Source organism: Papaver somniferum, chromosome 2 (genome assembly GCF_003573695.1).
Source record: "Papaver somniferum cultivar HN1 chromosome 2, ASM357369v1, whole genome shotgun sequence".
Classification (NCBI taxonomy): Eukaryota; Viridiplantae; Streptophyta; class Magnoliopsida; order Ranunculales; family Papaveraceae; genus Papaver; species Papaver somniferum.
In genome coordinates, this window is record NC_039359.1 from 64,693,946 (window position 1) to 64,721,037 (window position 27,092).

The 27,092-nt window shown below is 38.4% G+C and overlaps 3 protein-coding genes across 3 annotated transcripts; 2 read left to right on the plus strand and 1 right to left on the minus strand.

Annotated features, from left to right (window-relative positions):
* Positions 1–1,364: 1,364 nt before the first annotated feature.
* Positions 1,365–2,886, minus strand: LOC113351241. The gene is made up of 2 exons (XM_026595261.1): positions 2,062–2,886; positions 1,365–1,949 (listed from the first exon to the last, which is right to left on the minus strand). The coding sequence occupies exons 1-2, from the start codon at positions 2,884–2,886 to the stop codon at positions 1,365–1,367; spliced, it is 1,410 nt and encodes a 469-aa protein (XP_026451046.1).
* A 6,108-nt stretch (positions 2,887–8,994) lies between these two features.
* Positions 8,995–10,678, plus strand: LOC113353425 (1-aminocyclopropane-1-carboxylate synthase 7-like). Its single transcript, XM_026597027.1, has 3 exons — positions 8,995–9,119; positions 9,228–9,523; positions 9,649–10,678. The coding sequence occupies exons 1-3, from the start codon at positions 9,099–9,101 to the stop codon at positions 10,508–10,510; spliced, it is 1,179 nt and encodes a 392-aa protein (XP_026452812.1). The 5' UTR covers positions 8,995–9,098; the 3' UTR covers positions 10,511–10,678.
* A 2,903-nt stretch (positions 10,679–13,581) lies between these two features.
* Positions 13,582–15,057, plus strand: LOC113351243. The gene has a single exon (XM_026595262.1). The coding sequence runs from the start codon at positions 13,582–13,584 to the stop codon at positions 15,055–15,057; it is 1,476 nt and encodes a 491-aa protein (XP_026451047.1).
* The last annotated feature ends 12,035 nt before the right edge of the window (positions 15,058–27,092 follow it).

Consider the following 27,092-nt stretch of genomic DNA (forward strand, 5'->3'; position numbering starts at 1 on the left):
AATACGACAGAAAAATATGGGTCTGATTGGTATAATGTTGCAAACGAGTCAAACCCCAATACTTCAGTCCGCAGTGATGTTAAAAGGTTTCGTCGACGACTAATACCATCAGCCACACGGTTTTGAGTACCAGCTTTGTGTTTGAGGACGAATGTAAAATCCTGCAGATAACTTGCCCATTTAACCTGGCGTGCACTCATCTTGTCTTGATTACCTGTTTGGCTCAAGACGGCACCAATACCAACCTTAGAGGCGTCTGTGTGAACTTCGAACGACAAAGAAAAATTGGGTAAGGCTAATATAGGAGCCGAACAAAGCTTCTCTTTAAGCAAGATGAAGCTTGCTGTCGCCTCTTATGTCCAAGCAAATTTACCATTCTTCATGCAGTCCGTGATTGCCGCTGCTATCGTGCTAAAATGGGGAATAAATCTCCTATAAAAAGATACAAACCCGTGAAAACTCCGAGCCTCGTGGATTTATTGGGGGCAAGGCCAAGTACGTACAACATCGACCTTAGACTCATCCACCGAGATGCCATCCTTGGATATGACGTATCCAAGAAACAGAATACGATCCGTACAAAAAACACACTTCTTTGTAGCAGCAAAGAAATGTTGCTGGCGTAAAACTACTAAGACCTCACGAAGATGACACAAGTGACAATCCAAGTTAGTACTATAAACCAAGATGTCATCGAAATAAACGACAACAAACTTACCCAAAAATGATTTTAATACTTCGTTCATTACGCGCATAAATGTACTAGGAGCATTGGAGAGACCAAACGGCATCACCAACCATTCATAAAGTCCTTCCCTCGTTTTAAAAGCGGTCTTCCATTCATCTCCTGGCCGTATACGAATCTGATGGTAGCCACTACGCAAATCCAATTTGCTAAAAACCGTAGCACCATGAAGGTGGTCAAGTATATCGTCTAACGGAGGAATAGTAAAACGATACTTTACCGTTATCTTATTAATAACACGACTATCCACGCACATGCGCCATGTACCATCCTTCTTAGGAATGAGCAACGCCGGAACTGCGCAAGGGCTGAGACTCTCCCTGATAAGGCCTTTGGCTAATAACTCCCCCACTTGACGTTGTAGTTCCATATTTTCTTTTGGACTCATGCGATAATGAGCTCGATTAGGAAGCACTGAACCAGGCACCAAGTATATCCGGTGCTGAATAGCTCGAGAAGGAGGCAAACCCTCTGGAAGATTAACTGGGAAGATATCCTCAAAATACGATAACATCCCCTTGACACATGCCGGAACCTCCACAACAGCTGTAGCCTCACGAGAGAGACCACACAATATGAACACCATCCCCTCAGTGAGCATCTCGTTCTCAAACGGACGTCAAGAAATAAAATTGGAAGCCACGGGAGAAATAGGTGCGTGCACTGTCACATTGGAAGGAACCAGCGTAACACGAGTATTCTTAAACATGAATGAGTATGTATTCAGTTTACCATCATGAGTCACTGCCCTATCGTTTTTCCATGGTCGACCCAACAGCAGATGACAGGCATCCATCACCACGACATCACACCACACGGCATCTTCATAGACAGAACCAATGGAAAACTTCACAAGACAATGTCTGGAAATAGTTACCTCGGATCCCTTACTAAGCCAGTGAAGAGAATATGGGCTAGGATGTTTTTCCGTGGGAAGCTTGAGTTTCCGAACAGCCTCGTCAGATACCACGTTTTCACAGCTGCCAGAATCAACGATCAAACGGCACACCTTGTCTTCAATGTTACACGTTGTCTGGAAGATGTTCTTTCTTAGCCATGACTCGTCAGCGTTAGCTTTAGGAGTAAGAAATGATCGACGGTAGAGCATCAAACATTCACCTTGGTCACCCGGTAGGAACACCTCATCGAACTCAGCTGTTGTCTCCTCCGCATCATCAAAGACATCAACAGCAATATCCACTTCCTGCAAGCAAAGCCTTACCAGGTATTCCATCCTTGCGACACTCGTTTGCAAAGTGATTCGGATCTCCACAATGATAGAACTTAGGACCAGACTTCGTAGGCGTACTAACAACCTGTTGTGCGGAAGCAGTATGAGAAGAAAAAGCCGGAGGACGGCCAATTGCTGCTCGAATCGACTTACGAGATAGTTGTTTCTCCAATCGCAAAGCACGCTGATAAACCTCAAACACATAATAATAGTCAAACAGATTAAGGGTATCTTGAAAAGTCTCACGCAAACCCCCTAAGTATCGATAGACAAGTTGTTCTTCAGTGTCTGTAATACCTGAGCGTGTGACCAAATCATAGAACTCTTTCGTATATTCATCAATTGATCGAGAACCCTGACGAAGATTTTGTAAACGAATATAGAGTTCCCTCGTATAGTTAAATGGTAAAAGGGCCGAACGCATGCACTTTTCAAGCCTAACCCAGGAAGAAATAGGAGTTTTACCTTTCTGAATTCGTGAAGCTTTCAACTGACGCCACCAAACAGCAGCCCTTCCTCGAAAACGCGTAGCCACAAGCGGAACCACTCGATCATCAGGAACCCTCTTAAATTCCAGAACTTCCTCCACAGTAGAGAAACAGTCGATACAATCTTCCGGTGATAAACCGCTACCATGAAACTCAGGAATCTCTATGCGGAATGACGATTCCCAACTCCTAGAGTCGCGCTCACGCCCAGCAAAGGGGTTTTCAGTATCATTATCATCATCCGTTCCATCCGAATTGGATTCATCTGTAGGAGGAAGACGGCGCTCACGTCGTTGTGACAATGTTGCTACTTGACCGGTGAGCTGCTCAACCGTGCGTGATAGTTCATCGTACCTAGTTCTCTCCATCACCTCATCAACCAGAGCTTCACGAGGACCACCCTGACCTCTACCACGAACCATGTTGGAAGGATCGATACCCAGATTCTGAATACCAAATGGTGTAGGATGTTAGTACTGGAAACGAAAGAAATCACACATAGATAAAACTTCTCAATGGAAGAGTATGATTATTCAAAGTCTTCCTTTTTTCCTTACAGACGAGGCCATATATAGGCCTTATGACATAATTAATATTAATGCAAATATCTTTTAAGATTAATGCAAATAAAGAGGACATCCTAACCAAATATGATATCATGCCAATTCTGCAAGATATCTCTTATTTCCTAACAAAAATAACAAACAGGAAAACATTCCTGCATGGCTAACGGATATTCTTTCGTCGCTCTTTTTCTTCCAAGTAGGATTTTGCCATATCTTGCACTACATCGGAGACAGAGATGGTTGGCAGTAGAAAAGGGAGAAAGCGTTGCTGCCAATGGTATCGAGATGTCAGAAAACAGAGAAGTGAGATGGACTCGAGAAAGCCGGAGAAAAAGAAGGAATTTATCCGCGAAGGAGCTATATGTTGTTGCTGGGATGATAGCTCGAGAAGATGATACAAAGGTACTCGAGCTGGCAACTGAGGTAAGAAGAAGGGACTGATCATCGTGATCTGTGGTGGTACTTAGGGTTCCTGGTGGAACTCGAGTGGTAGTGATTGAAGTGGTGACTAATGCTGTGGTTGTTGGTATGGTTCGATGCTTCAAATATGAACAGAGAAGAGCAAGGAGATGATGACATAACAGAAAGAAGAAATTGTTGCTGCAAAGTGGTAATTCTGTGGCTATCAAAAGGAGGAGTTCAGGTAAGGTTTTGGCTGAGAACTCGTGTTATCACTATTGATTTAAGTTGAAAGATGAAATATTATCAAGTGAATTCGAGATGAGAAAGTAATTGGTTGGTTGTGATCGAGTTGGAGTTTGGGTGATGTTATCCCAGTGATGGTTATAGGACTGATTTTAGAAGATGAAGAGTGTTGTAATGGGTTGCTGCTAGTATCGTAAGTAGAAGAGGAAGATCATTGATGAATGGAGCGAGAACTGACATATGGGTTCCGGTGGCGAAGAAGTGTGTTGCATCTCCTCCGTTCGTGTGGGTTTGTTCGTGTGGCTGTTGAAGGAAAAGTTAGTTGTTAGCAGAGAAGAATGGAGGAAGCTGTATGGGTTGGAAATGACGAGAAGTTGAGCTGTGAACAGAGTTAGAGACCGAGAAAGAAGGAGCAGAGCTTGGTCTAGTTTGATTACCGGAGATGGTTTATGAATCTGTGTGTGTTTCCTAATTCGATTAAAAAGGGGAGTGAAGCGAAGGTGTTTGTTTAAATGCCTACAAACAGAAGTGTGACAACAATTATGTCACAGCGTGGAAAATCTATCACAAATTCAGAAGTGTGGCATCTGAATAGCGTGACAAATTTGTAACAGAAAAGTAAAGAGAAGAACAGTTAGAGCTTGTGGCAGGTGATGAAAATATTGTGAGAGAATCTTGAAAAACAAAGAAAAGTGACAGTTTTCGTAATAAAAGAGTGACTGGGATGAAGAAGGAGAAGAGACAACAACAAGGTTTGTGAAGAAAGAGAAGCAATCACCAAGAGGTGATGAGAGAAAGAACAACAATAGTAGTTTAAAATCCTATAAGTTGTAACATCACAACAACGAAAATTTGTGATGAGAAGTAATCACCAAGAGGTGACGGGAAAGAGAAAAACAATAGTAGGTTAAAATCCTATGAGTTGTAACATCACAACAACGGAAAGTTGTGATGAGAAGTAATCACCAAGATGCGATGAGAAAGAGAACAACAATAGTAGGTTAAAATCCTATGAGTTGTAGATAACATCACAACAACGGAAAGTTGTGATGAGAAAGAGAACAAAAAAAATAGGTGAAAATTCTACGAGTTGTCTAAAGAGTACAAGAAGTATTCTACTGAAACTAAGAGGACTGAAATGTCCCTAAACAACGAAGATGGGATCGTAATGTCCTTAAACTTCCGAAGAGGACCGAAATGTCCCTAAACTAAGAAGATGGGACCGTAATGTCCTTAAACTTCCGAAGAGGACCGAAATGTCCCTAAACTACGAATGGGACTGTAGTGTCCTTAAACTTACGAAGATGGGACCGAAATGTCCTTAAACTAAGAAAAGGACCGAAATGTCCTTAAACTATGATTGGAAGTTATTTAGAGCATAAAGATTAGTTTAAATTTCTTTTGTCCAAGATGGGCATTCATGATTTCCATGCTCCATCTTGTGGAGGGTATTAGGAAATATAATATGAGACTATAATTAGGAGATATATTTAGTTTATTTTGAGTTATATTAGGAATTGGATGTCTTGAGAACCAAATCTTGTGTCTTGAGTACCAAGTCTTGTGATTGTATAAATAGCTTGAAGAATTAATGAGAAAGATACACCGAGTTATTATCAATGTAGTCTTCTATTGCTTCCGCGCATTTATGCTCTCTCTCTTGCTCGATCTTTAACAATTTCCAAAATGCTTATGTACGTTTTTTTTCCGGATAAAGAATTAACCGAAACTAAATAGATTTCACCACAACAAGTTGTGTGTTTTTCTGTGTTGCGAAGTCCAGAATTTTCTCGAGAACTGATTGTTGCATTGGCATGCATGTCTGATGGGGAAGAACGGGAAGAACAGCAAGGAAAACAAGGATACTGGGAAAGAGGTCAAAGATCTCATATCGGAAGGTTGCTAGGGATGGAACTACACAGGTCCAGGCTTAACGTATGTTAATTGTTAGCTTGCACTCTATTTTCCTTCCTACTTTTTTTTTTTAGTTTGTCTTACTTCAAAAATTGAATCTGTGGTGGTAACAAGTTTCTTTCTAGTTAATTTTGTTTACTGTTTAGTTTTTTTCTTCTGAACCACTTCATCTCTGTCTCAAGCCGAACCGCTTAACAAATTTCTATCATCATGGAGAATTGGAGATTGTTTGATCGACTTTGACGATCTGCTTGCCAAGGATGTCTTCCACCATTGTGATGCCAACTCTCTTTTATCAATGCACATTAGCGAAACAACCACTCTGCTGCCAGGTTTGTGAATATTTTAAACGTGAGTATCATTGTAATGCAAATATATTGCAGCAAACCTTACTGAGACTAAACCGCAAATTATAGTCGTTCTTGCATGTATTACTATTGTATCTGTGTTTGATCTGCACGATGATTGTGAAGCGGAGCATTCATTGAAAGTTTGTGCTAAGAGTTGAGTTTCAAGGGAAGAAAACCCTTAGGGGGCCGGCCACCCTTCTTCCAAAAGGAGCTTCTTTTATTCAGTGTCGATCATGGGAGTACGGTATTTACAAATAAGTACGATCATTTAAATTATCGCGGACAAACTAGCACAATATGTTTGGATGAGTTTTTAAGGGCTGTGAAATTCTCAGGTTACACTGCAAACATGCATTGCACTCTAGATGTTTGATTCCTTGGTTCAACAAAGTTGGTAGTTGCCCAGTATATGCCGCTATATATATTATGAGGGTTTATACGACAATGGTGGGCTGTATGGACCGAGAGAAATGCGAGAGTGTTTAATGTTAAGTATAAGACACTAGAAGATATCTAAGACAGTGTCAAGATTTTCATGTGCACAGGGACAAATAATTTTGAAGGTATCTCTCTGAATTCGGTTTTGCATGATTAGGAGGGTATTATAGGTTCTTCTGTTTTGGTTTTTGGTTTTTGCTTTGGTGTTTGCTTCTTTAGTAGCTCTGCGATAATCGACCTGTTTAGGTTTCTTTGTTTCCAGTTTGTTACCTTCTTGGTGATGAGTTGTTTCTTTGAGTCAAAAAAGAAGAAGAAGATCGTACTTCGACAATCTTGAGTTGTACTTCCAGGTGCGGTACTTGTAGGCTTGTAGCATCATTTCCATCGGTTAGTTAGATATATCTCGAGCTCTTCCAAAGAAAAAAACTTTTGTTCATTATTTTTATTGTCATCATCTAGAGTTGAAAGGCCCATCCAGTCAACTCGAGGTAAATACAAGCTTCTCTAGCAACATGTCGTTGACAGTAGGGTGGGTAGAACTATTTTAATACTAAGACCGTTCAAGCTTAAAGAAATGCTTCATAGCTAAAGAGAAAGGATAAAAATTGCATGATAAATCTCAACCACTGATACGAAAAAGAATCCCATGTCATCAATAGCTTAGATTAGTCATGTCTGAAAAATATTCTACTGGATATACCTGGCGCTTTCCAGCCTGCATGACCCTGTTAGCACTTAACAAGGTCATGCATTCGAAACATTAACCCAGTACCATCATATATATTCTTTAGGTTTCAAATAGGGCTTCACTATGTAACTCTGGGACTGCTTGGTCCTTTAAATTTACGTTTTGGTGGGTACATTTCTCTAGTATAAAATGGGGAGAGTAGAAGAAAACTCAGCAGTTTTAAATGAAATTTAAGATCTCAACATCTCAAATACAACTGAAAGAGAGGCGCCGCCAAGCACAATTTTTTTAATTCTTTACGAAATCCGTTAACCGTTTCTTTGTTGTTCGTTTTTCGGCTAGTTCCATTAATAAGTGTTAATAATAGATCGACTGATCAGATGATAACGATCCCTTCATGCATAATAGCATTCACTCATAAATCTATCTTACAAGTCATGTGCCACCCGAAAAAGAAAAAGAAAAGTAATATATGCGTACTGCATATCTACTAATGAAGTGTTATGTAACCTAATTTATGAGGTGAAGGCACCTGATGACAGTTTGGAAGTCTACTGATCTTTTTTTTTCTGCTCGGATCTTGTCAGGGACAATTTAAGTACAAGTGGACAACTGCTGACAAGTATTATTTTGTTTCATACAAGTACTTCTGAAGGTCTTCTTTAAAATAGCTAACTAGCCATACAGGTAAAGGCTAGGTAGCTATCATGAGGTAATGTGCCTACAAATGAGGCACCATACATAAAGCATGGAGCAAGGTAATAGAATCTTGATTTGAATGAGTTTATAGGAACCATAGTTTACTGTCAAAATCTGGCTACTCTCATACTTGAATTATTGGACTTACGGGCAAGTTCTCGAATTTCTTTTAGACAGTTTACTGTCAAAATCTGGCTACACTCGTACTTGAATTATTGGACTTACGGGCAAGTGCTCGAACTTTTTTAGACAGTTTACTGTCAAAATCTGGCTTCTTTGGCCCATATTTGAACTTTTGTTCGCTCTTTTTCGGCTTTTCCTACGTGGATTTGTATCTATAGATTTTAGTGCTATCTCAACACTTCTTTTTAATGAATTTTACCTTCACCAGAAAAGACCCTCAAATCTTTATATGTTCTCTAATTACTGTGGTCACGCACAATAATGTATAATGAGCACGTCGTTTTAACTGTAAAATTTTACGGATCCAAAAAAAGAAAAGACTGTCAGATTTTTATTATTGAGATGCATATAAAATGGACCGCTTACAACATGCTCCTTGTCATATTTACACCATTAATTGCCCAACTTTTCTTGAATTGAATTACAGATTTTGCGTCATAAGTGCTCTCACAATAAGTACTCAAATAGAAGGAAATCTTTTATCAAGTTCAAAATATGAATTTGAAAAATGTAATCTTTTTAGTCATTTAATTAATTACTTTCCATTTTTGATTTCTGAATATACACAGCAAAATACTTAATTCTCTTGTCATCGATTTCAAATATTTCCGTTGCCACTTTAAATGCACCCATTTAGTACAATGCACATGACTCTCCTTCCCTCCACTTTCCATTTCAACTCCTAATTCTTTGTATTCAATTCTGCATTCTACTCCGACGCATCTCATTCGTCCGGAACCCTAACTTCCGGTGGTCGACGTTTAATCTTGTTCCAAAAATGATATCAGTATTTAATGCTTTGATTTCTACCTACTTTTTCATTCCAAAATGATAAGATTTACAGCATCCATATGCTTATATATATAGGGTCTTTGACATGGTTTCTTCCTCACCACACCTCAAAGATCAAATTACTTTAAAACAAGAACAATCTCACTCCAATTTTTTTTTGTCCCAATATGGTGGCTATAGAAGTTGCAGAATTGTCTAGTAATGGTTTATCTAAAGTAGCTGAACAATTTGCTAGTGTTGGTTTATCAAAAGTTGCAGTTTCTGATAGTCATGCGGAGAATTCGCGCTACTTTGGTGGTTGGAAAGCTTACGATGAGAACCCATATGACGAATTGACAAACCCTAATGGTGTCATCCAGATGGGTTTAGCAGAAAATCAAGTGAGTAGTTTTACAAAGATATCCATCATAAAATAACGCCCTTTTTTTTTTTTTTTGAGTTTTTCACAAAAACATGATACTTATTTGTCTTGAATTTTTTGTAAACAGGTTTCATTTGATTTACTAGAAGATTACTTGGTAAAACATTCTGACTCACCTGCTACCGCACCGAAAAATGGGATCTCTAAGTTTAGGGAAAATGCTTTTTTTCAAGATTACCATGGGCTCTTAACTTTTCGAAAAGCAATGGCAAGTTTCATGGAAAGCATTCGAGAAGGGAGAGTGAAATTTGATCCTGAACGGGTTGTTCTAACAGCAGGTGCAACCGCAGCTAATGAATTAATCACATTCGTATTGGCGGATCCTGGTGATGCTTTACTTATTCCAACTCCATACTATCCAGGGTAAGAATATGCATATTCCTTTATAGATTATTGAATCAAAAGCGCGCAACATGGAATTTAGAATGATTTGTCATTTCTACGATTTAAACTAATATTTGGATATTTGGATGGTGTTTTGTTTGCAGATTCGATAGAGATCTAAGGTGGAGAACCGGTGTGGAAATTGTGCCCGTTCATTGTGATAGTTCAAACGATTTCCAAGTAACTCCTAATGCTTTGGAAGAAGCTTTTAACAAAGCAACTTCTATGAACATTAAGGTTAGAGGATTGCTATTGACAAACCCTTCAAATCCATTAGGAACATCAATGCAGCGATCCGTTCTTGAACAAATTCTCAACTTTGCTGCACAAAAGAACATTCATCTCGTCGTGGATGAAATCTATTCAGGTACAGTTTTTTCTTCATCCGAATTCATAAGCATTTCAGAAGTTCTTGAAGCTCGAAACTATAAGGATGCTGAAAGAGTTCATATAGTTTATAGTTTATCCAAAGATCTTGGCTTACCCGGTTTTAGAATTGGAACGATTTATTCGTACAATGATCATGTTGTGACAACTGCACGAAGAATGTCAAGTTTTAGTCTAATATCATCACATACACAACACTTATTTGCTTCAATGTTATTAGATACTGAGTTTACAAAGATATATATACAAACTAATAGAGAAAGATTGAGAAAGAGATATGAAATGATAACCCAAGGGTTAAAGAAAGCTCGGATAGATTGTTTGAAAGGAAATGCTGGATTATTTGTTTGGATGAATTTAAGCCCATTTTTGGGGGATAATCCTACAATAGAAGGAGAAATTGAATTATGGGAATCATTTGTGCATGAAGTGAAACTTAATATTTCTCCTGGATCTTCTTGTCATTGTTCTGAACCTGGTTGGTTTAGGGGTTGTTTTGCTAATATGAGTGAGAAAACATTGGATGTTGCACTCAATAGAATTTATGCATTTATGGAGGAAAGAGGAAAACTAGAATGATACAAGTATATCTAGCAATTAATAATGGGTGGTACTGTAGAATCCGAGCATTGTTTTGTTACCCCTCAATATCATTGTTCTCGAGAAGTTTTTTTATTTATAATCAGAGTTTAGGCTGCTCCTGCATGAGCGTTGAAGGTTGTCGGGTTTTATTTATTCGTTTGTCGTTGCCGGAAATGAAAAAACATTACTGGGTTATTTTGATTTTGTTTTATTAGAATTATCGATATAAAGAGCTCTAAAATATACATGGATGTTATATTAATATTAAGCAAGTATTTATTTTGTTATATAATTTTGTTCAAGTATATTTTCTAAGTATTCTTTTAAAATCCGATCATTTCCTGAGGGTTCATGTGACATCTCAGTTTCATTCTTTCAGGAAAAGTACGAGATGATATACTTAACCATCAATGTAGGATGTGTAATTTCTTAGTCAGGTGACGACAAAGATAGCATTAACGTTCACGAGTCCGGGTACTACAAAATCGAATTCAGACGATTTGCGTCAAAATATAGTTACATAATCAAGACTCGACAATTCTGTTGAAAATTTGACCGAGTCAGAACGAGTTCGAGCGAAAATGAAGAAACCGGAACTCCATCCTTTTTAATTGAGACGCTTACATAATCAAGACTCGGCAATTCTGTCGAAAATTTGACCGAATCGGAACGAGTTCGAGCAAAAATGAAAAAACCGGAACTCCATCCTTTTTAATTGAGACGATTTGCATCAAAATATAGTTACATAATCAAGACTCGACAATTCTGTTGAAAATTTGACCGAGTCGGAACGAGTTCGAGCAAAAATGAAGAAACCGAAACTCCATCCTTTCGAATTCAGACGATTTGCGTCAAAATATAGTTACATAATCAAGACTCGACAATTCTGTTGAAAATTTGACCGAGTCGGAACTAGTTCGAGCAAAAATGAAAAAACCGGAACTCCATCCTTTTGAATTGAGACGATTTGCATCAAAATACAGTTACATAATCAAGACTCGACAATTCTGTTGAAAATTTGACCGAGTCGGAAGGAGTTCGAGCAAATATGAAGAAACCGGAACTTCATCCTTTCGAATTCAGACGATTTGCGTCAAAATATAGTTACATAATCAAGACTCGACAATTCTGTTGAAAATTTGACCGAATCGGAACGAGTTCGAGTGAAAATGAAGAAACCGGAACTCCATCCTTTTGAATTGAGACGTTTTGCGTCAAAATATATTTACATAATCAAGACTCGGCAATTATGTCGAAAATTTGACCGAGTCGGAACGAGTTCGAGCAAAAATGAAAAAACCGGAACTCCATCCTTTTGAATTGAGACGCTCTGCGCCAAAATATATTTACATAATCAAGACTCGGCAATTATGTTGAAAATTTGACCGAGTCGGAACGAGTTCGAGCAAAAATGAAGAAACCAGAACTTCATCCTTTCTAATTGAGAAGATTTGCGTCAAATGGGGCATAAATAGACAGGACAGGATCAGGAGAATCGAGTACACCGACCGAATTGAGTGAATCGGGTCAAACGAATAGATTATGTTACTGAACCGAAATATTGACCAAAGTTAATGGTTGAGTCTGAGTAATACTCGTACCTATGGGCCAATGTGACAAACAACATTTCATCTAAAGAAATATGGCACATGTACATTTTTGCCGAACACACAAACACCAAATATTTACATTTTTTTTTCTTTGATATATCTCGTGGTGGACCATGTTTTATTTTCTAGCTAAACCAGTTTGTTTCTTTTTTTTCTTAATAAACCGAACCTTGGATTAGATCCCAGAAACCTTGTTATCGGAGTATTTTTCCACTCTCTAATGAAATTTGTTCACCATCAGAATTTTTTTTGCGCGGGATAAAATCAAATGGATTAATTTTTGGCGGGATTGTTCCCGCGTATCTCTTCATCTATAAAGGGATCCCTAAAGTCGTTTGACATTCATTGTAAACAAAACCCTAAATCGTTTCGAAACCCTAATTGATATTTTTTCTATTGATAGGAAACTTATCGATTTTTGATTCAAACCTTCATCTTACCAAGGTATGTTTTCTGTTGACCTCTTTTATTTTAGTTATGGGCTCAATTTAGTTTAGTTATGTGTATGTTTATCAACCGAGAATTTAACAACTTAACTTTGTCCGTGAACCTCTTTTCCTGCTATGATGATTTTGCACACCAACATATTTAGCTTGAAATTGTCTAATTTCTTTGTGTTTAACTCTTAATATCAAGATGTGTATATATTTTAGTGTGGTAAATGATTTCATGAAGATTTGTAAATCTAGGCAGCCAAATAAGTTATAATTACCATCATAAATCAAGCCTTGAATTGATTACCTAGAAGTTCTAATTGATTGTTTAGAGTAGCCTATAACTGTTTGTGAAAATTACCTAGTCAATTAGAATTTTGAAACTTAAAATACAGTCTATAAATGCCGTGTGAATTGATCTTGGTCTTCTTTATAGACCTTGATTCATGCATTTTCGTTTAGTAACTATCTAAACAAGTACTTCATCAGCTGAAAATCTTACAACCCATGTTTGCACGATTCTACTTGAAATGTACTGCCATATAAATTATATTCATTCTATACAGGCTTGCACTGCGACTTGCTTTGATATTAAATAATAACTAATTCTCATTCGTGTTCGTTATGTCATGATGTTCCCTGGATTTTTTCTTGATATAATAAAGCTATTGGTTACCATTGATGTTGAATTTACTGGAGCATGTTTAGTTTAGTGATCTAATTCAGACTATATTTTTAGGTATCTTAAATATTTGCATCTAAATTTCTCATCAAAATCGAATTGATATATTTACTCTTTATGTTCATAGGATGGATTTCCAAGAATTCACTACTATTGACAAGAGCTGGATAGGACTGCCAAGAGACGACGATGCATTCAAAGCAGGAGTTCGAAATTTCATAGACTATGCGAGTTGGGATTTAGAACCCGACCAGAAATATTTTTTTTCCTTGTAAGGATTGCAATAATAATAAGAGAGATCTTGTGTCTGTAGTGCACGGACATATTCTGTGGAATGGCTTTATGCCGGGATATGTTGATTGGGTATACCATGGAGAAGGGGATGACCAGGTGATGGAAACAACCAATACTGGAAATGTGGTGCAGGACGATGATGAAGAAATGTATGATTTGCTGCATGAAATGAACTATGACGCCTCCAATTTTTACAAGTTGCTGAACGATGGGCAGGTGTCACTATATCCTGGCTGTGAAAAGTTTTCAAGATTATCCTTCATTGTGCACTTTTTTCATGTCAAGTCCCTCGGTGGATTGAACATCAAGGGGTTTGATGCGTTGTTGAGTCTCTTGACCAAAGCCTTTCCGGATGCCAAACTACCAAAGAATTTTTATGAAGCTAGAACAACAATCAAGGGCTTGGGGCTTGGCTACATTTTGATCGATGCTTGCGAGAATGATTGTGTTTTGTTCTGGAAAGAGAATGCAGATAAAACTTCGTGCCCGGTATGTCATGCTTCAAGATGGAAAACTACTGAATTGAATGTGGATAATGAATCAATCAAAAGGACACCAAGAGGTAAAAACATTCCAGTAAAGCAATTGCGGTACTTCCCATTGAAGCCAAGACTTCAGAGGTTATTTATGTCTTCAAAGACCGCTTCTTATATGCGATATCATGCCAAAAGACGTCCCAAAGATGGAGTTTTGAGGCATCCAGTTGATGCAGAGACATGGAAGACCTTTGATAAGAAGCACCCAGCGTTTGCAGCTGATCCTCACAATGTAAGACTTGCATTAGCAACTGATGGGATGAATCCGTTTGGGAATATGTTGCATCCACATAGTACATGGCCAGTTGTTCTCATCAATTATAACTTACCACCGTGGTTGTGTATGAAAGAGGAAAATTTTATCTTGTCTATGATAATTACTGGACCCAAATCCACAGGAAACGACATCGATGTGTATTTGCAACCACTCATAGAGGAATTGAAGGAATTGTGGGATGAAGGTGTTGAAACTTACGATATTTCAAAGAAAGAGAATTTTAAATGTCGTGCAGCATTACTTGGCACCATCAGTGATTTTCCTGCACTAGCTATGCTTTCCGGGTGGAGAACCAAAGGGGAATTTGCTTGTCCGTGCTGTGTGCCTGACCGATGTTCAGAACGGCTGAGCAATGGGGACAAGTATTGTTACATGCATCATCGCCGATACTTGCCCGCTGGTCATCATTGGCGCCACCAGAAGTCAGCCTTTGATGGAGAGAAAGAACTTCGAGAACCACCACATCTGATGAATGGGGATGAAATTGCTCAACAGCTGGCTCATTTTCGACAAGTTCAGTTTGGTAAGAACGCCAAACAGACTGGTCTGACAGAAATAACACCGGTTACTTTTGAACACAACTGGAAAAAAGAGAGCATATTTCATGGGTTGTCGTACTTAAGATCAATTATATATTTTTATAATGTCGATGTGATGCACGTTGAGAAGAATATTTGTGAAACTGTATTGGGCACAATGATGAATGTATAAGGGAAAACGAAAGACAATCTTAAGGCCCGGTTGGATCTTATGGATGGTAGGCATTTAAATATGTGAGAAAATAAGACAATGAAGCAGCCTACATGTTATACCTGCAAGTGCACAGGGTCAGTTGTAGCTTGTGTGCAAGAACAGGGTCATTCCACAGGGACTTGGGTATGTGATTGAAGATTTCCTAAGCTAATTCTCTAAGCTAAGCAATGACAGTAAGTGACAGTGGCAGTGAGCCAAAGAAGCAAAGGCAATGAATAACAGTGAGCAAAGAGCAGTGAGTTCTCTAAGTAAAACAGTGACAAAGAAGTAAAACACTAAGGTCTTGAATCCACCAATAACCTATGCTAAGGCAATCTCAATTTCAATATCACTCTTGTCCCTGGTGTAGATACCAGTGAGCTTCTAGGCTTGCTGACTATCTAGATGGCAGTGAAGGTTCAAGCCTGCTGCTCATCAAAGGGTTGTTTCAGGAGGATGGTTTAGTATCACTAAGATAATTATCTAATCCTAGTATTAGCTTTCCTCTCACAAAACAAACTAACCGCAGATCAATCACTTAGATGAGTAAGCAATCCTGAAGGATAATTTATCCTAAACAGTTCTAGCACAACAAGAACAATATCTATGATTTCAACTAACTAGCAGTGGCATTGGTTTCATCTCAACCTTAGCACCAGTGATTTAGAACATAATGAAATAGCACAAGAAAGTTAACTACACATGACAGAACATACTTGAACCTTAAACATTAACAAAACATTGAACACTAACACAACAGACCTTAACAGTGGATAAGAAGAAGATATGCATTGGATTGAAAAATCAAATTAACCCAATTAGGGGGTTTCTCGGATGACCCAAGAACAGTTTAAACATTCTACATCAGTTTCTATTTATAGCTTACAAAAAATCCCTAATTTTGAGAAACCCTAAAATTTGAAAACCCTAAATTGATTTGGGGAAAATCAAATTCTCTCACCCATGTGTGAATTCTGCTCGACCCATGCTTCTTGATGTCCCTCTGATGCTCTTCCTGCTCTTGTTGCGCTGTTGGCCTAGCCCTAGACTTCTGTGAACCCTAGCTTCTCTCACTGTCGAGTTTGTAGCATCAGGACTCGATGCTACACACGAGAAAGGAAGAGACAAGGGTGGTGATGGAATACTGAGTTTGTCGGGGGAAGGTGGTAGTGGTGGTGTTCGAGGTGGAGATGGAAGAGATGGTGGTGATGGAGATGGCAGAGTTTTCTCTGCAGACGGAGTGGAGGAGAAGAACTCGATGTTTGGGAAGAAGGGTGCGTTTGGTTTAGGTCGATGGGTTCGATGGCTAAGGTGTTAAGCGGAATCATCTGAAGTTGATGCGCAGCGAGGAGATCCGTTGGATAATCACTTACTAATTGAATTGAACGGCACGATGTAAACAAGCTCTGAGCGACCGTTGGATTAAGTGATACAACGAAGCTGACGGCTCCAGATGGAGTTAGGTGCTGTAATGTTAGACATGAGCTTCAGACTTTGATGTACGGCGATGAGGCGACCTTTGGATGACAAGATGGATCCAATCTGACGGCTCTCATGGAAATGGGTATGGATAATGGAAATGGATTTGGGTAAGGGTTTTGGGCCTTGGGTATGCCAAGCCCATATCTTCTTTAAGAACAATTCTTCCTCTTCAAGCCCACTTCTAGTTGATCAGGCTCTTGCAAACATCATTCTTCGCTTCCTCCTAGCGAGAGTCTTTGCCGTTTCTTTGCTCTTTTCGCTCCGTGAGTTAACCAGGATTTATTTAGTACCTAAAAATGCAAAATTAATTAAGAAAAGTATTTATTCTTGAAAACAACGAAAACACAGAATATGGGATAAAATGTAGAATTAATGCACAAAAGATGAGTTAAATGCCAAGAAAAATATATAGAAATATGCACTTTTTAGCACTCATCAAATACCCCCAAACCTGAATTTTACTTGTCCTCAAGTAAAACAAAACTAAGGAAATCTTATCTATACCACTGTCGCTGGTCTCTCGAATGCATTTAGCGTATGCACTAAGCCTTTTAAACCACTAAGTGTCCCTAGTGGACGAGTGAAGTCTCGTGAAGGTTTGCTTAGAACGTACCTACAAAGTTCTAGGTCAAAATATAAGCTCAGATTCCATCAAATGTGACATGTGCAAGACAGTTTAAGCTCACAGCAAAATGGAGATGTCAATATAGCTATCCAAGGCACAATCCTAGCACTGATAACAAATAAAGACATGTGATAAGAGTGTAAAGTGTATCTACACATGTGTAAAGAAAGATCGGATGTTATGACTACTAATCACCAAGAGATAGTTTCTCAGGCTAAGAACCAAGGTCGAAATCTAGCTAGCTGTCCGGACTTTACGAGAATTGTGAATGAGTTGGAGGTATTTCACAATTACTCGCGTTGTACATCAATGGCATACACCCTTCCTTGCTTATTACAATAAAACACAAAAGATGACTCTTATTTACATTGACTACTCTCTTTTATTTTTGGAACAAGAGAGGATGGAATTGATAAATACTTGATTGATTTTTTGATTTTTTTTTTTTTGATAAGGAAACACTTTTGATACATATACAAAAGGAAACAAAAGATTACATGACACTTTGCAAGAGGTAGCCCTTTTTGATGCACCCAGTTAAATTCGATGGTTGTCTTTCTTAATGTAACCTCCACCTTCTATCCCAACCAACCAAAGAACAATCTAGTCAAGTTTCGTTCAGTATTCTAAAGTGATTGGAAATCGTGACTTCCTATCAAACACCTTGAAGATCGAGGCTATACATGTATTGGTAGATCGTGCGCGTGCAAATTTCTTATCACTATGTGAATTGTGCTAGAATCAGGGTGCCTAAATATCTAGACTAAGACTCCTAATAATTACATATTTGCACAAGAGTCAACATTTCAAGGTAAATGAGCTCCATTTTTATGTTTTTTTCAATTTTTAATTTTTTATTTTCATTTTTTTCAAAAAGAAGGAGTTCTTGTTTTCAATTATGGCATATTATCAAAGTATCTACTTTTCACCCCCAAACCTAAACTAAACATTGTCCTCAATGTTTCAAAATATGAACAAAATTATAATACAACATATGAAGAGGATCATGTTGAGTAGAGAAAAAGGAAAGAGAATACCCGATTTTGGCGAAAGCAATATTAGAACTCCGTTATTCAAGGCAAGAATCCAACATATCTCAGCCGAGATCATATTGGATTAACAAAATATATACAAAAGGAACAAAAAGGTTTTTAAGAAATTTTATCTACTGGATTATATACAAAAATTCACCATACACTAACAATCTAAAGAGTTGAGGATCAACCCAAAAGACAAAGTGTAGAGGTTTCAACAGCTTCACACAAATATAACAGGAAAGAAACGCAAGTGAAACTGTGAAACAAAATGAGCTACCCCCAAACCTGGATTTTTCAACGGATAAAATTTTGGAAACAAAATCTCGCAGTTTTGGGGGTTCATCATGCACAAGGTCTAGCTCGAAATGAACTTTGCTAGGGACGGGCAAACATGCTAATTGCAACTGTGGCTCCTCAAAGATATTATACTTAGATGCAAAATAGTCCAAAAGGACTTGGGAAGCACACAGTTCCAAACCTAGATTAGGGACTCTCAGAAAAGTCGGTTTGACAATATGGGTACAAACCAAATCTAGGTTGGGTGGAAGGCCATCAGATTGTGACTTATGTAGGACGATAGGCACATCATTACTAATCACATCAACATCTCCTAATTCTTCTACAAGTGTCACAACATGCTCACAATCATCAAACAAATTGGCAAGATCACAATCAGAGTCATCAACATCATCAATAAATTTATTCTCATGCATCGGCAAATCAGGAGAAATATCACAATGTGACCTAGGTAGAGAATCAGACACATCAAATATATTTTCATGCATATTAGCATTAGTGTCTACAGAAGATTCAACTATTCCTATGTCATGCTCATCTTCGCAGAATAATTGTACGTATCCCATGTCAATATCAAAATCATATGAATAACAATGAGTATTAGAAAAAACAACATTCATGAAGGTCGAGGGCGAGAAGCCATATGTTATTGAACCAACAGGTTCCACAATATTTTCATGTTCTTCTAACATATCATCATAATCATCATCATGGTAGCATGCATATTGGTCCTCATTAACAGTGGTGGTGTCATTAGTCGATTCATGTTCCTCTAAATTAGGTTCATATTCAACATCATTTACATGAATGGGACTAGACACTTCATTAGGGACAACATACATTTCCTCATGAATTTCCTCCTTTTGTAGGTGAAGCAAAATCTGATCTAAATATGCATGAATTCGTGATGTAGATCTATCAAAGTTTTGCTTACTGAGTCTTAAAGCTTCTGTGGTGGAGTCTAAATTCATGGGAGTACAAAATTCTTCATGTTCAAATTGTGGTGAATGGTACATGTGTGCATGGTCATTAGGGTTTACAAAATATTGATCGCAACCCTCAAAGGATTGGTTATGGTCCCAATGACTACCATTCTCACAATTTATGGGCATTTCATACCTTGGATTTTCTCTAGATTGCCTAAAATTATGCAAAATATGACAGTTCTCAACAGGGTGGTCTAAACTACCACATGCGGGACATGCATAGATTTCAGGTTGCCTAAGAAAATTAGATGTGACAGATTCCTCATGTGATTGCATTTCTAAAGCTGCGATTCGAGCTTCTAATTGATCGATCAGTGATGATTGTGTGAGTGAGGCACTAGCAAAATATTCATTTTCACGTTGTGATGAATGATGCATGTGTGAATAGTCATTAGGGTTCATGTATTGAGGCTCGGGACTTTGAAAATGTCCATAATAATTCCTATAACTATTGACATCATGGTCTATGGGAGGTTCATAACGTGGAGTATGTCCATACGCAAGTTCTCTAAGGGATTTGTTGTATTCCCCAACTGTAGACCAAGATCTAGACATGATTTGGCTCAAAAGCTAAGTAACTATGTTACAAAGCCCAAAATTTGGTTTTTAATGGGTTTGGATTTTTGGGAAAAATTTGGTTTTTATGGGTAACATTTGGTTTTATCGGGTTTGAAAAGAAATTTGGTTTTTAATGGGTTTTAGAAAATTTTGGTTTTAGACTTTGAAGACAAAGCCCATTTGGGAGCTTTTGGTTTTAATGGGAGCAAATTTGGTTTTAAAGAGGTAGAAAAATTTGGTTTTTAATTGGGAGCAAGAATTTTGGTTTTAGTGTTGGGAGCAAGCCCACATTGGTGGGAGAAATTGCTTTGCCAAGGGAAGGTGAACTAAGCCCACAATGTGTATGCAAACTGAAGCCCAATGTAGCTTTTGAAATAGCCCAACTGTTGCTTGTTTGGTCTGAGGCTCAGTTGGGCTTTTAAAAGTTCAGTTTTTCTAATTTAAAACTACAGGCCCAAATCAATCTAACACCACAAGCCCACAAGCAATTAAACAAACAAGCCCACAAGAAATTAATTACAAACCCAACAGAAAAATGGAAAAAAATTATTACAAGACCACAAATTAAAAATGGAAGCCCACAGGTTGGGTTCTCTTAATGGGTTTAGGCTTACTTGCTTAAGCACAGCCCAGCTGCTCAGTTTGGTTGCAAAAGCCTAGTTGGGCTTTGGTTCACCTTCTGCAGCTTACAGCCCAGTTGGGCTTGGCTTATGAATGGCAGCAGCACCACTTCAGGCCTAGCAGCAGGAGCAGATCAGCAGCAGCAGCAACAGCACAACAGCAGGCTTTGCAGGTTCACAGGGCCACAGCAGAGCAACAGGTGCAGAAGGCAGCAGCAGTTAGCAGCAACAGGTGCAGAAGGCAGCAGCAGTTAGCAGCAACAGGCAGCAACATGGGCCACAGCAGCTCAGCAGCAGTCTTGGCCTGGCACAAGCAGGAGCACCACAGCATCACAAGCACAGCAGCTCAGCAGGAGAGCAGGAGTACAGCAAGCACAGGAGCAGCAGCAGCAGCAGCTCCACAACAAAAGCAGCAGGATAGGCAGGTACCTGCTGGCTCAAAGCAGAAAGTGAGTAAAGATGCAAGCTATGATGCAGGAATGTAAGTGAACAATATGCAAATGAGTATGCAATGCAGGGAAAGATGCAAATGCAATGAACTATGATGCAAATATGAAGATGAAAGTGAATGCAACAAAAAAGCAAAGAACAAATCAACACACAGCGCCAAGTCCCCGGCAGCGGCGCCAAAAACTTGGTAGGCATTTAAAGATGTGAGAAAATAAGACAATGAAGCAGCCTACATGTTATACCTGCAAGTGCACAGGGTCAGTTGTAGCTTGTGTGCAAGAACAGGGTCATTCCACAGGGAGTTGGATGTGTGATTGAAGATTTCCTAAGCTAATTCTCTAAGCTAAGCAGTGACAGTAAGTGACAGTGGCAGTGAGCCAAAGAAGCAAATGCAATGAATAACAGTGAGCAAAGAGCAGTGAGTTCTCTAAGTAAAACAGTGACAAAGAAGTAAAACACTAAGGTCTTGAATCCACCAATAACCTATGCTAAGGCAATCTCAATTTCAATATCACTCTTGTCCCTGGTGTAGATATCAGTGAGCTTCTAGGCTTGCTGACTATCTAGATGGCAGTGAAGGTTCAAGCCTGCTGCTCATCAAAGGGTTGTTTCAGGAGGATGGTTTAGTATCACTAAGATAATTATCTAATCCTAGTATTAGTTGTCCTCTCACAAAACAAACTAACCGCAGATCAATCACTTAGATGAGTAAGCAATCCTGAAGGATAATTTATCCTAAACAGTTCTAGCACAACAAGAACAATATCTATGATTTCAACTAACTAGCAGTGGCATTGGTTTCATCTCAACCTTAGCACCAGTGATTTAGAACATAATGAAATAGCACAAGAAAGTTAACTACACATGACAGAACATACTTGAACCTTAAACATTAACAAAACATTGAACACTAACACAACAGACATTTACAGTGGATAAGAAGAAGATATGCATTGGATTGAAAAATCAAATTAACCCAATTAGGGGCTTCTCGGATGACCCAAGAACAGTTTAAACATTCTACATCAGTTTCTATTTATAGCTTACAAAAAATCCCTAATTTTGAGAAACCCTAAAATTTGAAAACCCTAAATTGATTTGGGGAAAATCAAATTCTCTCACCCATGTGTGAATTCTGCTCGACCCATGCTTCTTGATGTCCCTCTGATGCTCTTCCTGCTCTTGTTGCGCTGTTGGCCTAGCCCTAGACTTCTGTGAACCCTAGCTTCTCTCACTGTCGAGTTTGTAGCATCAGGACTCGATGCTACACACGAGAAAGGAAGAGACAAGGGTGGTGATGGAATACTGAGTTTGTCGGGGGAAGGTGGTAGTGGTGGTGTTCGAGGTGGAGATGGAAGAGATGGTGGTGATGGAGATGGCAGAGTTTTCTCTGCAGACGGAGTGGAGGAGAAGAACTCGATGTTTGGGAAGAAGGGTGTGTTTGGTTTAGGTCAATGGGTTCGATGGCTAAGGTGTTGAGCGGAATCATCTGAAGTTGATGCGCAGCGAGGAGATCCGTTGGATAATCACTTACTAATTGAATCGAACGGCACGATGTAAACAAGCTCTGAGCGACCGATGGATTAAGTGATACAACGAAGCTGACGGCTCCAGATGGAGTTAGGTGCTGTAGTGTTAGACAGGAGATTCAGACTTTGATGTGCGGCGATGAGGCGACCGTTGGATGACAAGATGGATCCAATCTGACGGCTCTCATGGAAATGGGTATGGATAATGGAAATGGATTTGGGTAAGGGTTTTGGGCCTTGGGTATGCCAAGCCCATATCTTCTTTAAGAACAATTCTTCCTCTTCAAGCCCACTTCTAGTTGATCCGGCTCTTGCAAACATCATTCTTCGCTTCCTCCTAGCGAGAGTCTTTGCCGTTTCTTTGCTCTTTTCGCTCCGTGAGTTAACCAGGATTTATTTAGTACCTAAAAATGCAAAATTAATTAAGAAAAGTATTTATTCTTGAAAACAACGAAAACACAGAATATGGGATAAAATGTAGAATTAATGCACAAAAGATGAGTTAAATGCCAAGAAAAATATATAGAAATATGCACTTTTTAGCACTCATCAATGGACTGGGGATTACGACCGGAGTTATATTTGAGACAAGAGGGAGATAAAATAGTGGTGCCAACAGCTTCTTTTGTCATGTCTCCTAAAGAAAAGGAATCTTTTTGTAGAACTTTGAAGGATATTAAGGTTCCCGATGGACACTCATCAAATATTTCTCGGTGTGTGAACGTTGAGGATCGAAAGATTATGGGTCTGAAAAGTCATGACTATCATGTATTAATGGAATATTTATTGCCTATTTCCTTACGTGGACACTTGGATGGGGATATATTGGAAGCACTGAGTGAGTTATGTATGTTTTTTAAAGTGTTGTGTACACGGGTTCTCAAGATAGAGGATCTGGATAAACTACAAGATAGTATCACAATTACTCTGTGCAAGTTGGAAAGAATATTCCCCCCATATTTTTTTGTTGTGATGATGCATTTGCCCATTCATCTAACACAACAAGCAAAGGATACAGGTCCAGTTCAGTATCGGTGGATGTATCCGATCGACAGGTAAGGGTATTCATTTATTTTATGTGCAACATTTGTCTAATTACATTGACGACTTGGGTGAATATTTCTTTTTGTAATTTTTTTTATACAATCACTATTTTTGCATCCTTTGAAGTCTTACTGTAATTATTTAGGTATCTGCGTAAGTTGAAGTCTTATGTGCGGAATAAAGCTTACCCCGAAGGATCGATGGCTGAAGCATACCTTATAGATGAATGTATCACTTTTTGTACGCGTTACTTGAATAGTGTTGTTACAAAATTTAATAAACTTGAAAGGAATGAGGATGATGAGGCGCCACAACCTGATGATCGATTAATAGTTTTCAAACAATCCGGTAGGCCCCTTGGAGCTGAAACTTGGGGACAGCTTACGGAGTCAGAGATGAAACAAATCCAACTTTATGCTTTGCTGAATACCAAAGAAGTGCTGCCATATGAGGAGTGAGCGTGCTATTTATTTGTGTTCTTATATCCATTAACTTGTTCATGATCTCGTAATATTTTAGCACTGTTGTGGTTAACTATGTTAAGCGCTGCACCTGCAGGTAACACAAAAGTGAGCTGCAAAGCCGTGGCTTAAGAGACGCCGAGGTTAATAGAAGACACATCAAAGAGTTTCCTCATTGTAACACAATTTCTTTTGCGATTTTAATGATTCTCACTTCGTTTTTTTCGTCATTGATAAACATCTCTATGCATGTATGAATAGATATACCAATTCCATAAAAATGGTCAGGTGAGTGATGAACTATATTCGTTGAGTCAAGATCCTTCTAAAGAATGTTTGAGTTACAATGGCTACATTATCAATGGGTTTAGATTTCATACAAGAGAGTGGGATAGTCGACGAAAGTCACAGAATAGTGGACTGTGTGTCCCTCGGGAAGACGAAGGTGTAGCTGAAGATGAAAATGATTTTTATGGAGTTGTGAATAATATTATCGAGGCATGGTATGTGGGTAAACTTCGAGTTCTTCTTTTCAAATGCGATTGGCGACCGATTGCAGGAACAGATGAGTTTGGATTTACTAGTGTTCATATGAATAGAAGATATTATGTGAATGCACCGTTTATTTTAGCATCTCAAGCACAACAGATTTTCTATATCAATGATGTATATAATAAAAAAAATGAAGTGGTTATAAAAACGCAACCTCGTCGGTCTTTCAATATTCCAGAAATAGATTCGGATGGGGAGACTGAAACAGAAAGCTCGACTTCTAGTGACGCATATCAAGAATGGCATTCAATCTATTCGATAAAAGATCTTAGAGGAGAGCCACATCAGGATCGCAGTGAAAGTTTTGCTTGGGATAGGAACGACGTTCCCCCAGAAACTATCAGTCGTGCTACAGCAGCAGTAGCTTGTCGAAGCCAAGAAGATGAAGAGGAAAATAACACGGATGCCGTTTACACCTCTGATGATGAGGATGAATATGAATTTGATGATAATAACAACCGCGATGATATGGAATTTTAATAGTGGTGAGCATTATTTATCGGTCTAATAAAAGTTTTTCCCAGTGTGATGCTTAGATTATATTGAATTTAAGTGTAATCTATGAGTTAGTTACTGAGTAATCCATATTTTGCAGGACTTGTCCGGTTATCAACTGCCAATGGCTTACAAAATGGACGGGTTTCTTCGTTTCTCTTACAAAATGGACGGTTAACAATTATTGTAATCTTTATTTCATAAAATCTCTGTGCCACTCGCCCTGGCCTTGTAGAAACCTCAATTGTTATTGCACTGTCTATATTTCCCAGTTCACAAATGGTAGGAAAATATTGAACACTTGGGTGTCCTTCCTCATTATGTGTGTAACGCAGTTCCGAGCTTGTATTCTGGCTATAAGCATCTGAATTCAAAGAATTGTTTTCAGTTAACTCAGATCAACTCATTTGCTTTGGTTAGCTCTCCTGACCTTCCTACTCCTGTTCCACTGTAAATTTCTTCTGTTGCTCGTTTACAGCCAGCTAATTTGGTCCCTTTCTTTCTTCTTTGTTTCTGTTTTTTTTTATTTTATAAGGGTAGATGTTTATTTCCTTTCTCAAGATTTGTCTGGATCTGTTTCGAGTTCATGTCTATTATTTGTAGGATACCTGTGGTTCTAGGCATTCATACCTCCTGTGCAAACACTTTCTTCAACCTGTATTCTCGACCTTTCCGGATATGTTGGGTACAAGTCTATACTTTGTAGAATGTTGTAGTTTTAGCCTTGTAATTGGAAAGCTCACTCTGAACCGTTGTTAGCCCTTCCATTCTCCGCCCCTGCTTTTTCACTCGTCACATTTCTTCAATTTTTCTTTGTTGATACAATCCATCAATCACCCTCATGCATAAGCAGCCACCACTATCAAAGAATCATCATGACAACCACTTAACGTCAACACAATGCTGCCAATATGGACTGACTTGACCACCTTGTATAATAAATGTAGGGATCATCGTCACTAGATAGAATCTGTCATTTTATTAGTCAAGAGATTTAAGTTAATCACTAATTCCATTTCCGAACAATAATTCAACCAGAGTGTTGTAAGGATTTAAGTTACACATTTAACTGTGAAAACTTTTGTAAATCCCATACCAAACAGTGACGCCATCTTAACAGTTAAGGATTCTCGAAAGGGAAGAGTAGTAGTTCAAATTACTTAACTTAGATCACAATTTAATGTTTTCAAAAAGACTGATCAAGAATGAGTGTGATAGCGAATCAAGAACAAGTATTATAATTTAGAAAATTCTTATTTAATTAATGGAAACTCAATACGGAGGATATTCTTACCCTTTCCCTTGTATTTTCTTTAATATAACTTTCGTTCCAACGAGTAATACTGTAGGTGACTTCTTGAAACAAGAGCAGAAAAACATCAAACTATTTTATTTATTTTTAAGCATACTATTTACTGAAGAACGAGAAACATAACTGCAAAGGGCCTCAAACTTTTAATTTAAATGTCAACATGTGTTTTAACAATTAACATAATCTAGTTGGTGTATTTGGGTGCTCAAACCTTTCGCAATCTAGTTGGTGTACTTGACCACCTTGTATAATAACCAAGCCCAAGCACGATATCGTAAACTCATTGCGAAACAACAATATCAAATGAACCAGCCAGCTCTTGGATGATTACCATTTAATAGAGTCTAATACTATTGTCAAAAGAAAGCTGGTTACTAGTGTCTAGGACGAACAAACATGTCATGTGACTCATATTCTTCGATATTTTGACGAGAACGAGGATTCAAACTTCCAGCGGAACTAGCACCAAATATTGTTGACATTCTTACTTGTTTTTGTTTTGGCCTTTATATTAGGCACTGATGCTCTTGGAAGCCTGCAAGACTTGTAAATCTATTAACAGTAGT